Below are 14,194 nucleotides of genomic sequence, written 5' to 3' on the forward strand. Positions count from 1 at the left end.
TCTGCAGAGGGCTGAGCCCAGAGCCTGAGGAGCCCAGTGTGGCCCAGTAGGGGATGGCCAGGCCTGCTTCAGAGACACAGGTGGAGTCTCGGGGGACCAGACATCAGAGGTGGGTTGTGCTGAGCACCCCCTGCAGCGGCCTGTCCCCCTCAGGCAATGTCCTCCTGAGGGCAAGGTCATCTGCCCCCCTGGCTGGGCCACAGGGAAGGGGCTGTGCTTGATGAGGCCCTCTGCTGGCCCCTGAGCTGCCCCTTTACCATCTTGCTTCACACCAGCCTCAAGTCTTTGACCAAGAAGAAAACTGAGGGTCAGAAATACCAGTCGCCATGGCGCAGGCCTGATTGGGGGGGGGACCACTGTGACCACTGATTCAGCTCTGATTGTTCCCCTTCCAGGAAATGTCGGTCCTGCCTGAGGCCATCAGAGGGATCCTCTTCTACCAGGAGCCCACATGGCTGCCTTCTGCTGCTGGCCAGGGGTGGGGGCCGGGTCCTGAGGGACCTGACACTGTGGGGGGTGGCGGCTGAAGGGGTAGAAGAGACTCTGTCTCCGTGTGTCTCCAGTCCAGGGTCCCAGACCAGCTGGCCTCGCCCACTTCTCAGAGTCCCTCTGTCTCTTGCTCCATTTACAGGTTCCTAGTTGTTCTGAGGCGGGAGGAGCAGGGGACATGGGACAATGCCAACTTCTCAGGACCAGAAGCCTCACAGCGACCTCCCAGTGTCTCGGCAGTGAAGTCGAGCTGGTCACGCCTGCCACCAGCCTGGACAGGAGCCTGACTCAGCCGCCTGCTGAGGACCTGGGAGTGGCGTCCAGGCCACAGGTGCTTTTCACTCACGGCCAGAGTCCACCATTGTTTACTGGTCCTCATGAATTTCTGGGTGATGCTGTCCCTGCCATGGTTTGGTGCTGCTTGGTGCATGTTGGGCAGGTACGTCCTGAACTAGCTTTCATTATTATAATGGGGCTTTCTAGAAGGACAGTCATGAGCTCTACTGCACCACTCTCCCCAGCATCTGCCTTTGAGCTCATTCTGAAGGGCACGGAGGTTTTAGCCTACCTGTGGTCAGCTCTGAGTTCTAGAAAGTTCTCTCAGTGCTAGCCTGCAGTTTGCCTGTGGCAGGACATAAAGGAGCTGGGAAGGCTGAGTAGGAGAGAGGAGGGATGGAGAGAAGGAGGCTGGAGTGGAGGGAGGTGGTGCAGGTCAGGGGGAGAGCGCCCCCTGCAGGGTGTGGGCAGAGGGAGGCTGAGCTGCTGATTCAGTGTCTGTGCTCAGGGGCCTCTGGACTAAGGTCAGCAGGAAGGACCAGGATGCACAGTCATGGGCTCCTGCAGGTGCATGCTGGGAGCACCTCTGCTGCCCTCACTGTCACTGTTACACTAATGCAGACCTGGAATCTGGTACACGGAGGGGCTGAGTGGCTGGCCTGTGTCACAGGGTTCATCAGGAGGGAGCACAGGTGTGATCCAGGTCTCTGGTGGCAAATTCTCAGAAAATGTAATTACATCAGGAATCGCACAGCTCACCCTGTGCCTCCTGTCCACCCCAGGCTCTTGCCCGGACCTGGGACCCCACTTTCTCTCCACTCTGCAAACAGGGCTGTTACAGACCCCTTCTCTATGGGGTGTCAGTCTCCAGTCATTAGCCTCTCAGTCCCACGAAGGGTAGGATGCTGTCCCCTAGCAGCTCAGGCAGCTGAACTCAGGTGGCTCCTGTGAATTTGCAGGGACACAAAATAAAACACAGAATTTACCTTCACAGAAGCTTCTGGACAGATTCCCTGGCTCTTGGCCTCAGGTTCCCCAAAGGGAGAGCAAGAGAAAGTCACAAAAGGCTGATGAGAGAGAGAGAGAGAGGGAGGGAGGGAGAGAGAGAGAGAACATTTGGAAGTCATCTTTTATTGGGGGACTCTGTTCTTAGAAAGTTCTCTCCCTAAAATGGCAGAAGGGGCAGGACTACAAGGGAACAGGTGAGTGTGACTCCACCCTGGGGACATGCCCCACACAGAAGACCCCCTTGCTGTCCCCTTGGGTCTCTGACAGGCCACAGGAATGCAGGGTTGGCCAGAGCCTGGGGCATCAGGACTGGAGGGCGTGGTCACTCAGTGTGGCTCCACAGCAGGCGTCCTCTGCTGAGACAGGCTCCTGCTGGTCCCTCCCTGTGCCCTGATCTCTGAGTACTGGGTGGAGGTGTCCTCTGCAGGACTTGCCCCGTGGACGTTGCGGGAGGCCCCGTGAAAGCTGAGGGTGGCGTAGTGTAGCTCCTGCTCCTGCCCCAAGCCAGGGCCAGCTCCTGAGAAGCTGCAGGGGTCAGCAGGGCCAGGCAGCGGGGGCTCCTGCCGACACCCCTGTGGGGACAGGAGAGAGGGTCACCCAGGGCAGGGTGGGAAGCTGGAGGGGCTGGGCGGGGTCCACCCTGGCAGGACCCTCCTGCCCCTCCTCCTCCTCCCCAGGTGGCCTGATGCCTCACAACACAGGAGTCCCTGCTGCTCCCAGTCCTGCTCTGCATTCACAGACCTGGGTGAGACCCCTGTTCTGCCGTCTCACAGACACGGGAACTGACTCAGAGACGAGGGGCTTCCCCCACGCACCCTCCATCCCAAACGCCACTGGGGTCCTGGGCCTCTGTGCCCAGCACTGGGTGCACAGGAGGGGGCAGTGCAGAGGGAGCCCTGTGGGTCAGTGTCAGAGGGGACCAGTGCAGATTGCTGAATAGGCAGGTGATGGCCAATGGCATCTGCATAGGACAGGGGATAGGTGGCCACAGAGGTCTTGTCCTGTGGAGCTCAGGTGGGAGGCCCCAGGGACTGCGGAGGCCACCAGGTGAGGGGAGCTGTGCCCACAGGAGCCTGGGCAGCCATGGAGAGGGGCCGAGCTGCCTGGAGGGTTTGCAGACCAGCCCTTCTCTGCTGCAGGCCCAGTTCTGGGCTCTAGGTCCACAGCGCTGACCGTGACCCTGCCTTTCCTGCCCCAAATGCCAGGGCAGGCTGCTCAGGGGCTCCTCTTCTGCAGCGAGGAGAAGCAGTGCTTTTCAAACTTGGGTGGTGCAGGTCCTGCTGATGGGCTGGGGGAGGGGTGTGAGGCAGGAAGGAGTGGGGGGGAGCTGGGCTGAGGGGGAGGGCTGCCTTAGGCTGAATTCAGAGGAACAGGAGTACCTTGGGGCAGGTGGGCAGAGGGAGAAGGATGGGGGACTGGGCTGGAGAGGGGCCAGGTCTCTGTTGGGCTGTGGGGACAGGAGTGCCATCAGAGATGGGGAACCCAGCGAGTGAAGGGTGTGCAGGGATGTGTTGGCCACGCACTTCTGAGGTTCTGGCATCAGGGCCTTGCCCACCCCAGACACTGCCTCTCCCAGAGCCCATCCCCAGGGACAGCAGAGGACACGCCTACTATGCACCTTTCCCTGCAGACCAGGTACCCAGACCCCAGACCAACCACGTCCTCCTGGAGCCCTTCCTCTCTGGATGACCATCACGTACCCTAATAACCTAGGGCAAGGCGCCAGGCAACAGAGACACCCCAACCCCAGGCTCTGCTGACACAGAGCAGCCAGTCCTACCCGCTGCCCGCCCGGTCTCGCCCCGGCCCTCAGCATGGGCTCCTGCCCACGTCTTCCCTCACCCTGTCCCCTGACCAGCCCTCCTGCTCCACGAGTGGCCTTGCGTGGCGTGGCCTGCCTGTTCCTCTTTGGAACTGGGAGTCACACATTGTCTTCACACAAGGCCATCGTCCCCTGCAGACTGGCCTTGCCATGTCTCAACACTGAGACCTAAACTCTAAAACAAGGGACAGCGACCAGCTCAGTTCTAGGCATGCTGAGTGGGCACCACCGTGGGCACCTGGGGACATGTCCTGGGAACCGGCTGAATTCAGGGTGCACAGGCCACTTACCATGGAGGCAGGCTGGAGGGCGGGGTGGGTGTCACTCATGTCCTCTGCTGCCCTGGCCGCCTTCCTCCTGTGGGACTTCACTCTGAGGGGACACGGGTGTCTTTGAGCCTGGTTTGCTCAGACGGTGGGGTCACTGTCATAGCCTGGAGTGCGTGACTATGGCAGGTTTAGGTCAGCTGTCACCTGGTGGCCTTCACCATGGGACTTTGTGACAGAGTCCCCTTCTCCACCCTGCTTCCTGACCAACTGAGGCTGGGGCTGGGAGGGGACAGGCTTGCCCAGAGGCCGCAGCCTGGATCCTCAACACCACTGCACCCCATCTAGGTCCCAGGCCCTCAGAACCCCTCCAGGTCGCTCCAACCCTGGATCCCCCCTCTCCACCCTGGCCCACCCCCGACCCCAGGCTGAGACTCACATGGAGAAGGTGAGACAGAGACCAAGGGCCACCAGGGCCATGACGCCAGCCCCCCCGATGGCCCCCCAGACCACTCCTGCTGCTGCGTTTGTCCCCTGAGTCCCTGCAGAGAGAAGAGACTTGGGTGACCTCCAATCTTGGTAACCAGGCACGTGTCCCCTCCTCTCCAGCACTCGGGGGCCCTCACCTCCCACGTGGGTTCAGCCCCTAAGTCTTCCCACCCCTCAGAAGACGTCAGCCTGTCAGGAACCTTAGGGGGAAGGACACAGCTCACCCTGTGCCTCCTGTCCACCCAGGCTCCTGCCCAGACCTGGGACCCCAGTCTCTCTCCACCCAGGGTCTCCATGCCACAGACCCCAGACCTGGCCACAGTGGGGCCATGAAGCTATGGGGGACAAGGACTTTTCATTAGAGACAGGGACAGGGACAGAGAAGGTGCAGGACCCTGATGGACCTCATCCCTCCCTTCTTCCCTAGTCTCCTGTCCTGGTCTCTGCTGGCCCTGTCACTCAGGGTCAGAGGGCTCCCTGGGCCTGCAGAAGGGACGAGAAGCAGGTGGAGCAGGGAATCCATGTCAGGCCTCGGGTCAGACCTGGGCAGCCTCCCGGGACCTCGACACCTGGAGTAGGCGTGTCCCTGGGCAGTGGAGGTCCACGGTTGAGGAGGACTCCTGAGGGAACCACCCCTGCCCTGGGGTCTCACTGTCCAGCGAGGGGACCAGATGCCATTGCCGATGGGAACAGGCCGTGGTGCTGATCTCTGGGCAGAGGTCAGGGCCAGGGAGGAAGGATTGACAGGAAAAGCAAGAAAGTCCCAGAGATGTTTCAAGGGCTCTTCTGTGTGACTGTGTTATGGGGTCAAATCCCACAGAACGTACGACTCCAAGGGTGGCCCTGCCGAGAAGTGAGGACTCCAAGTGACAGTTACGTTTCCACGTAGGTTCATGGACTGTAGTAAATGACCCACTGTGGACTAGGATATCACCCGACTCAGGAGGTGGTGCACACACAGGCACCTGGTGTGTGGGAAATCTCTGCACCTGTCGCTTGATTTCCTCTAAAATATAAAGACTATTTTTCAAATGTCCCCAAGACATTCAGTTATTGAAAAAAAAAACCAGAAAATTCTTTGAGGTATGCAAAGAGCTAGCTGCTGGTCACCCCCAAATGTCCTTACGCAACTATAGGAAGATACTTGGGGACGGAGGCATGAGGGGGGCTTCCTGTGGGGACCTGCAGCCTCTCCCGTATTCCAACACCTGGAAGCCAGGTCTCACCAGCCTGGCTCAGAGAGCACAGCACTAACAGCCCCGGGGAGGCCCCCCCTGTCTGGGCCACCCCTGGGGAGACACTGACTGCAGGGTTCTCTGCAGCATCTGGACAGGAAGGTGGTTTGTTGCCCCTTTAGTTGGAATGAAGATGAGGCAGCACTCCCCACACCCACCCCATGACCACAGACACACAGAGGGACAGGGCAGGTGCCCTACGAGGTCCCTGACTCAACCAAGTCCCCAGGACATGGACACAAAGTGTTCCTACCCCTGGGACTCAACCCTTCTTCCCTGCCCCTCACAGCCCCAAGGACCCAGGTGTCCTGGCCCATCACTCACAGGTGACATTGAGCTGGATGGTTCTCTCTGTGGTCACACCAGCTGCAGGGAACTTCACCTGGCAGGTGAGGTTGGTGCCATGGTCCTGGGGCCGCGGGGTGAGGGTGAGCACCGAGGAGTGGATGATGTTGGGGCCCAGGGAGGACACAGAGGGCCCTACCCAGGAGAAGGTGGGTGGCGTCCCCTGCTCACAGGCCCAGGGCACAGAGCAGGTCAGGTTGCTGGGACGGCAAGACTCCAGGGTCCCAGGGACGCGGATGTCAGGGCTGTGGGTCAGGGCTGGTGAGCAGAGGGGGACAGGCAGGGTCAGGAGGGAGGGTGGGAGGTGGGGCCCTGAGAGAAGCTCAGGCTCTGACCCAGCTGCTCCCTGAGCCCCAGCTCCCCCAGGGCAGGGTCCCACCCAGTGCTGTCCTGTGACCTCCCTGAGGCTGCCCTGGAGCTGGAGTCTTACCTGTCACATGCACAAAGACCTTTTTTGTATAATAATTCCACTTAAACTTTCCTTTCTCAACCCGAAATAAGTAGCAGCCACTGTCACTGCGCTTGGCATCTCTGATGCTCAGGGAGCAGGTGTTGGTTCCTGGGTCCCCGAGGAGGTGGAATCTGCCCTGGGTCTCCTCCTGCACTCTCCGAGTAGAGTTGTTTGTGGCCACAGGACAGCCGTGGTGTGTATTGTCCCCTGCATGGAACCAGTAGACAGAGACGTTGCCAGTCTCTGAGCCGCGGTAGGAGAAGCTGCAGGGCACCAGGACACACAGACCCTCCTGCACCGTCACGGACTCGGGCACATCCACGCTGTGTTCTGGACCCTGAGGGGAGGGCCCCTGGGGAAGCCGAGCATCATCACAGGGCACACTCCTCGGCCCCTCGGCACAGGCCCCCTCCACTGCCCACAGCAGGGACAGCAGCAGCAGCAGCCGCAGCATCGGGAGGCAGAGGGTCCTGGGCTCCTGGGACTGAGCAGAGCAGCCAGAGCCTGCGGAGGGGAAGCTGCAGGACCCACGGAAGCTGGGGAGGGGCCGAGGCCTGGGCGGTTCTCAGAAGAGGAAGCTCAGACCCGCTCACCACTGCAGGCCATCTGCTCTGTGCCGAGGAGGGACACCCACAGCCAGAGACCCAGAGGCCTGCCAGAGAGGGGCAGAGGAGGGAGGAGACCAGGTCCTTCCCTGTCTTTGGTGTTTCCGTGGAGCACTCAGTGGAGACCAGGATCCTGGGGACACTGGAAGCACATGACACTGGTGGGGTTCTGAGTCCTCCCACCCTGAGGGGCTTTTCTGTGTGTACTGGTCACACCAGGAGCTGGCCAACTCCTGCCTGGACCTGGGGCCAGACTTGTCTTATTCCCTGGAGTGGTCAGTCCTGCAGGAGGGACTCTGTAGGGCTGCGTCTGAGCACAAGAAAGGCAGAGGGACACAGCCAGCCAGACACTCTGCGCAAACCACCAGGCGCTCCCTGCACTGCTGCTGAGGCCACCAGAGGCTGCCCCCTGGTCCCCACCTGGGGCGCCCCACGCAGGAGCTCAGGCCTCTGCTGCCTGCCCCAGAGCCCCAGGTGCCGGGGAGTCGGCCACCTGCCTTGGTAGCATGAGGGTGGGGTTCAATAGGGCACAGAGCTGTCCCAGTGTCCAGTGCAGACACCAGGTCAGTGACCCTCTAGAACAGGGGCCATGCGGTGTCCTCAGGAGGCACAGAGAGGGGGCAGTGTCCTCAACCAGAGCTGAGGGGCTTCTCTCCCAAGAGTGCTGCCTGCTGGGCGAGCACTGGGGCCATTTGGGGACATCCCTGTGACACACATTGGCACTTCCACATTAGTCTGCCTCTCACTGTGAAGTGGCCCTCCAGGGACGTCAGGTTTCCAGACAGCCCCAGTGGCTCACAGGACAAGATGCAGTGCTCAGCTCGCGGGTTCCCCTCCCCCAGCAGGGGCTCAGGTCTGCTCCACTCTCCTGGCTCCACATATTCCAGGGTCATCGCGGGTTGGCTGTGTCCCCAGGAGCTCCTTTCATGATGAAACACCCACGTGGCTTCTGTGGACAGGTCTCACACACTCACCAGGTGATAGTGGGGTTGTTGTCAGGCCTGGTGACAGTGACAGAAAGCTGCTCTAAATATACAAACACAAGGACAAGCCACTTATTGTGTGGAGGAGAGTCCCCATGTCACTTGGTAAAGATTTGGGAGAGGTTGGCTGGATTCCTGGCAAGAGTGTAGGTTCCCATTTAGGTGACATCTGCCAACTCCTCCCCACGGGGTGGTACCGGTCCTTGTCCTGCTGGCAGCCTTGGCGAGGCCTGGTGTCTGCAGGTCCTCTTCAGCATTTTAGGCCACCAGGGTGTCACTAAACCTATGTCATGTTAACCATCCTTGTTCCTTTGTGAAGGTTTCCTTTTGCGTTACAGTTGTGCCCGAGAGCAGGGTCACTGGGACACCGTCATCTGGGCAGGGAAGGTGACTGGCTCCACTCAGTCCCAGTGCTGTCCCCTCCCTCTGTCCTCCACCTGTCCCCTCCCCCACCCCCTGGGCTCTTCTACTGATTCGCTGTCCTCTCCTTGGGGCTCTGTTGGAGCAGGACAAGGTGGGATTCAGGCCCTGTTCCTGGGGACGCACAGCAGGACGTGGTCCACTGCAGTCCACGGTCCTCCCCCTCTGGTCGCTGTACTCCCCTGGAGCAGGCCGCGCACCGCCCCTGGCTGCAGTCTCCAGCCCCACAGGCCAAGGCTGCTGAGCACTTCTCCTCACTGACTGGCCCTGGGTTCTCTGTGCCCAGTGGAGGCCTCTTCCTGGGGCCCCGCCATGGAGACCCACTCCCCTGTGAACTCTCCTGCTCCAGGCCCCTCAGTGGAGATGGTGCTGTCCCTGTGCCTGGCCTCCTGTGCTCAGGGGGCACCTGCTGAGGCTCCTGCTGGCTCCTCCTCCCCTGCAGGTGAGGGCAGGCTGCGTGGGTCCAGCAGCTGCTGAGGGACAGGTGGCCGCTTCCCCTTAGCTACAGTGAATGCTGCCACAGTGACCCTGGGGTGGACACTGCCTCCCAGGTCTGTGTGGGCTCCCTGGGGGTGGTCACAGTGGAACCTCTGGTGACCGGATCAGCTGTTCCTGGTCTTTTGAGGAACCACGGCGCTGCCCTCCACAGCGGCTGCCCCCTTCTCCTTCTCAGCACAGAGCACAAGCCTCCAGCCCCACGTCATCCTCCTCACTGGCATTGCCCACTTTAACATAGGACCCTCACGGTGGGTGTGAGGGGCACGTGTTTAACAGGAGCAGTGTGAAGGTGACGTGGAGGTTTGGGGTTGTACTTTGGTGGTGTGTGTCTGTGTGCTTAACCACCATTTGTATACCTTGGAGAAATGTCTCCAAGTCCTTTCCCCCGTGTTTATCTACAGCCATGTGTGATTTCCTTACAGAGTGACCATTTATCAATCAGGTGGGGACCATTTTTGTTCCTTGTCATTTGTAGATGGCCTTGTTTTGAGTGTCCTTCCGTGAGGATTGAACCCACTGCCCCACACGTGCTGGGCAAGCACTGCACCACTGAGCTCCAGCCCCATCCCAGAGGGTCCACCTTGACATGCTCTGGACACAGGACACGTCCTAGCCCCAGGGTTTCCTCTCATGTGTGACTTTTTCTCTCCCCCTTGAATGACCTCATCAGCAGAGCAGGTCCCTGTTCCCCAGCGTGGGTGCTGCACACCAGGAGCCCACTAGTGTTTCGGGGCTGGAAAAGCTGAGCAAAGGTCAGGAACATAGGACAGGGGGCCACCTCAGGAGCAGAAGGTCACAGGACATGGCTGTGAGCTGAAGGGAGCCATCCAAAGAGACCTAGGCCTTAGCCACCAGAGCTGTAGATGTTTGCTGTTAAAAAGAGGTTTGCAGATGAGATCATGTAATGACCTTGAGCAGGGTTGATCCTCCAGGATTATCCAGCAGGTGCCTGAATCCAATCACGGGGTCTCTCTGTGGGAGAGGAGGCACATGTTCTAGGGCAGGAGACCAGGCATCCACAGAGGCAGATACTGGGGGGCGGCAGCGAGGTGTCCAGGCTACACCCTGAGAGAAGCAGGGGTGGACCCCGCCCCAGCTCTGCAGAGACAGTGTGGGAATTGTCCTCCTGTGGCCATCACAGACCAATGGGCACATGGAGAGGATTCACTGGGCAGCTCTGGAGGGTGTGGAGCAGGATCCAAGAAATGCCCTCTGTCCCCAGAGACATTTGTGTGTCCCTCTTTGCAACCAAACTCTTCTAGATGCCATGTACTCCCAGCCTGCTCCTCCTTCCAGGTTTCCTGAACGTTCTCCAGGGAAGTCTCCACACCCGTCCCCATCGCTGCGTTGGAACTGCTGTTGCCCACGATCCTCCCCCTGCACAAAGGCCACCACAACAGGTGGAAGGCCCCAGTGTGAGACCTGGAGCTGTCACACGCTGGAGGGAACACGGGGACAGTGCACTGACCCTGGCTGTGGCAGGGTTATCATTTCCTGGGTAACCCCAAAGCACAGGTGACAAGAACTGAACAAGACTGATGGGATCGCAGCAAAACCAAGAAGGGGACCAGGCAGTGACGAGGAGAGAAGGGACAGGGTCAGATGTGTTGAGAGCCACAGCCGAAGGGGCCCCAGCAAACTTCCAGCTGCCAGCAAACTTCCAGCTGCCGGCTGATGATTGGCTCACAGCGGCCCCAGCAACATCTAGCTGATTGGCTCCTCTGCGGTGATGCTCATTGGGCTGTTTCCCTGCCCTTTCAGACCACGGAGCTGCTCATTGGGGGACTTTTTTGGCTCCGCCCTCGTGACCCAGCCAATTGGCCTCAAGAGCAGGAGGATTGTGGGAGGTGGAGAGAAGCTTGTGTGGGAGAGAGAGGCTTGTGGAAAGCCGGTGGTGGCAGTTGAGGCTCTGAGGGTTTTTCCTGAGAGGCTGTTTTGTTTGGCGTGTGTGGTTCTAAAAATAAAGTTAGTTTCTTTTGACAAGTGGCTCCTGATTGTGCCCAGCCAGACTGCGGCACAGATGTTCACAAATATAGACCCACATGGATCAGGGCTGGACACCCAAAGTACACAAGGAACACAAAGATTTCACAGCAACAAACCACCTGTTAAAATGGAGAAAGCCCAGAATAGGTATTTCCCTGAAGCAGATTTATGTGGAGAGCAGGCGTATTTAAAACACCCCAGGTCACTAGTCATCAGGGAAATGCAAATAAAAACCACAGTGGAGGGCGGGGTTGAGGCTCAGTGGTAGAGCACTTGCCTACAGGAGAGAGGCCCTGGGTTCAGTTCCTGGCTCCACATAAAATTGAAAACAAATAAAATAAAAGTAAAAAAGAAAAAAAAAACAATGGATGCCCCCACACCCCTGCTAGGACAGCCAGGGTCAAAAAAAGAAAAGACGAGTGTCAGCAAAGACACAGAGGAAGGAGCCCATGCCCAGTGTCTGTGGAGATGTCCCTCAGCAGAGCCACCCTGTGGAAGAGCACAGCCCCAACCCTGAGAGAAGGACCCGCCCAGGATCCAGCAGGCCCTCTGTGGGGGTCAATGGCCACAGCAAGAAATGAGCTTGTCAGAGAGACGCCTGCAGCCCACGTCCATTGCTGCACTGTCCACAAGAGCCAAGGCAGGGAGCCAGCCTGTGTGTCCACCAGGGACATTTGTATATGAAGAGGTGATGCACACACATACACACACAGCATGATCTTAATATGGCCTTAGAAAATAAAGCTGTTTTCACAACACACATGAGCTTGGATGGCATGATTTTAAGTAAAATACGTGGGAAAATTAAAGAAATATGCCATATGTCATTGTGTGTGGAATGTGACAAATTCACACCCAAATACAAGACTACAGAGCTGGGTGAGCCAGGTGAGAGGAGGGTCCAAGGGCGCAGAGCTGCACCTGGGAGGAATGAGTCCTGGGGTCAAGGGTGCCCAGGGGACAAGGTCAGTGTGACATGCAGCGTATTTCAGCACAGTCAAGAGAGCTCCTTCCAATCTCCCATGACAGAGCAACAGGGCAGACACTGCCGGGCACAGAGCATCTTCCCACAGCACAGGGTGTGCCAGGTGGGAGCGCAGAGGGGCTGGTGGGGTTGAGGGCGCCCACCTGGGAGTCCCTGTGCTCAGCCCTCCACGCTGTAGGTGAGTGTCACAGCTCAGTGCTGCACACAGTGAGCAGATGTCACCTCTATCTGTCCATAAGAGAGTGACATTAGTGATGGTAACAACAGAGCACAATGGTCAATATTCACAAGAGCCTCGTGCCCAAATACGGGACATTTTATTTGTCAGTTGGACCACATTGAAGTGCTTGTTCTTTGGGGGGAATATCGAAATATCTGTACAGATTGAGCTGAAGAAATTCTTTCCTTGAGTTTTCTTTTCGTAGTTTTACAGATTTAGTCTTATGTTAAGTCTTTAGTCCATTTTGAGTGGTTTTTCTATGTGGCACAAAATAAGTGTTCACTTTCATTCTTCTGCATGTGGATATCATTTTTCCTAGAATTTATAGACTTTATGTAGCTGTGACTCTGCTGGTAAAAACTTTTAAAAATAATTTTCGATTAAGATATAATTCATACACCAAAAATTGACCATGATAAAGTGCACAGTAGAGATTTCAGTGTATTCAAACTTGTGCAGCCATCACCATAGTCTATTTCTAGAACATTTCATCATCACTCAGAACCCCAGTGTGCTCTAACCTGCACTCTCCCAGCTCCCAGCCCCAGGACCAGAAATCTACTAATATACTCTCTTTAACTATGGATTTATCTACTCTGGGAATTTTTAAGAAATGAAATAAAATAATCTATGGTTTTTGGGGACCTTCTCTCTCTCACTGAGCATGTTAACATTTCAGGCTCTTGGTGTCATTTCTCAGTGCCCCTTTGGTCTTTATGGTTGAAGAATCTCCCACTGTATGTAGAACACCTTTTATTTCACACATTCACTAACTGATGGACATTTTGATTATTTCCACTCCTTGGAATAAATTACAAACCCATGAATCACATTGCTGTGACTGGGAACTAAGTACTATTTAGTTCACAGCTAATGAAAAATTACTGTTGCAATTTACAACTCTAGAGAAACTCTGTCTCACTTAATCTTCCAGCAACCCTGGGATGTAGATCTCAGTATCCCTTCACATGGAATGGTGTAGACCCAGAAGAGTCCTGTGTCTGGACCAAAGGATGGGAGGAGCCATTGGGTTGACAGGTCTCAGATTCAACTCAACTCCAAATGGAGTGCCCTTCTCAGGATTTCATGTAGCTTTAAAACCTGTGATATAAGCATGATCTAGTTCATTCTATCACGTCCATCTCCTCATGAACAAGATATGAGACTAAAACAGCTGGTCCTGACCACCTTATAAGGTTGGTAAGACATTTCAGGAAAGAGCTGTAAAATGTACAGCAAGACGAGTTACAGACATTTTCAGCTATGACCTGATATGACCCACACAGTGTGCCAGCAAAGGGATCTAGATTCTTCCTCATCATAAACTGGATGTCGGATGGCCTGATCTTTGTCCTTACTTCCTGGGTGAGTCTCAGTAAAGTCACTTCCCTCACTATTGGACTCTCCCAAGATTGGCAACCAGTGGTACCCAAGCTGGGAACTCACTTCTTTTCTCTTGTTAAAAAAAAAAAAAAAAGAAAAAATTCAAATGAACTGCCTGATTGTGTGTCACATTCCTGGCGAAAAAACACTCAGGGTCACTCAAGTGAACTGGGCAGCGTGAAATAACCACACAAGGGACAGGGATACCTTTTTCTTTGGGGATGCTATGATGGCTCCTCTGACCTTAAAGGTCCTCAGAAAGAGAGAGAGAGAGAGAGAGAGAGAGCGCCAGGGAGTGCTGACCCCTTTTACTTTTAAGGAGAAGCCATTCAAATGGGCCAGGGGTCAGGTTTCAGGGGGCTGAGTCTAGCTTTGTGATGTATGATGTCAGCAGGTTGACTGACATCTAGGAAGTCCACACCCAAGGGCAGAGCAAGAGAAGGGGACACACAAAGGGAGTTTCCATGGAACATTCTATCCCAAACAGGGCAATGGGGTAATATCACAAAGGAACAGGTGAGCGTAGCTTGACCCATGAAGCTGCAGGAAGGTACACCTACGCATGAAGACACATTTGGCGGCATTTTTACTCCTCTCAAGACAGGGGTCTACAGCCACTTGAAAGTGGCCAGATCACTGGAAGTGACCAACAGGACCTCAAAGCAATCAGGAGAGGAAACTGCTGGTCACATGGCATGGTGCCTCCCACAGTATGAATCCTAGTTAGCTGTGT

The 14,194-nt window shown here is 56.5% G+C and overlaps 1 protein-coding gene and 1 long non-coding RNA gene across 4 annotated transcripts in view; one reads left to right on the forward strand and one right to left on the reverse strand.

Moving 5' to 3' along the window:
• The window catches only part of LOC139702740 (uncharacterized), a 28,200-nt gene that overhangs the window by 1,458 nt on the left and 12,548 nt on the right, over nt 1-14,194 (forward strand). The gene's annotated exons all lie outside the window — the stretch shown is intronic.
• LOC114082234 (myeloid cell surface antigen CD33-like) lies at nt 1,470-6,905 on the reverse strand. Of its 2 annotated transcripts, none has more exons than XM_071604766.1 (5): nt 6,361-6,905; nt 5,910-6,188; nt 4,301-4,403; nt 3,886-3,967; nt 1,470-1,710 (listed from the first exon to the last, which is right to left on the reverse strand). In XM_071604766.1, exons 1-5 carry the CDS (start codon nt 6,833-6,835, stop codon nt 1,678-1,680), a joined length of 972 nt encoding a protein of 323 aa, XP_071460867.1. In that variant the 5' UTR covers nt 6,836-6,905; the 3' UTR covers nt 1,470-1,677. The 2 variants fall into 2 exon arrangements, with proteins under 2 accessions (XP_071460867.1, XP_071460866.1); XM_071604765.1 differs by lacking the exon at nt 1,470-1,710 and adding an exon at nt 1,881-2,345 and having other exon boundaries at nt 6,361-6,890.

The sequence above is a fragment of the Marmota flaviventris genome, chromosome 18 (genome assembly GCF_047511675.1).
Source record: "Marmota flaviventris isolate mMarFla1 chromosome 18, mMarFla1.hap1, whole genome shotgun sequence".
Lineage (NCBI taxonomy): Eukaryota > Metazoa > Chordata > Mammalia > Rodentia > Sciuridae > Marmota > Marmota flaviventris.

What these genes read in the sequence shown, in the direction of transcription:
- LOC114082234 (XM_071604765.1), bottom strand. Translation starts at nt 6,835, where the DNA reads ATGCTGCGGCTGCTGCTGCTGCTGTCCCTGCTGTGGGCAGTGGAGGGG. An exon ending in CTCTGTCTCACCTTCTCCAT is followed by an intron (nt 3,968 to 4,300) that starts GTGAGTCTCAGC and finishes GTGTCCCCTCAG; the next exon opens with AGTGAAGTCCCACAGGAGGA. An exon ending in CCCTCCAGCCTGCCTCCATG is followed by an intron (nt 2,346 to 3,885) that starts GTAAGTGGCCTG and finishes CTGTCCCCACAG; the next exon opens with GGGTGTCGGCAGGAGCCCCC.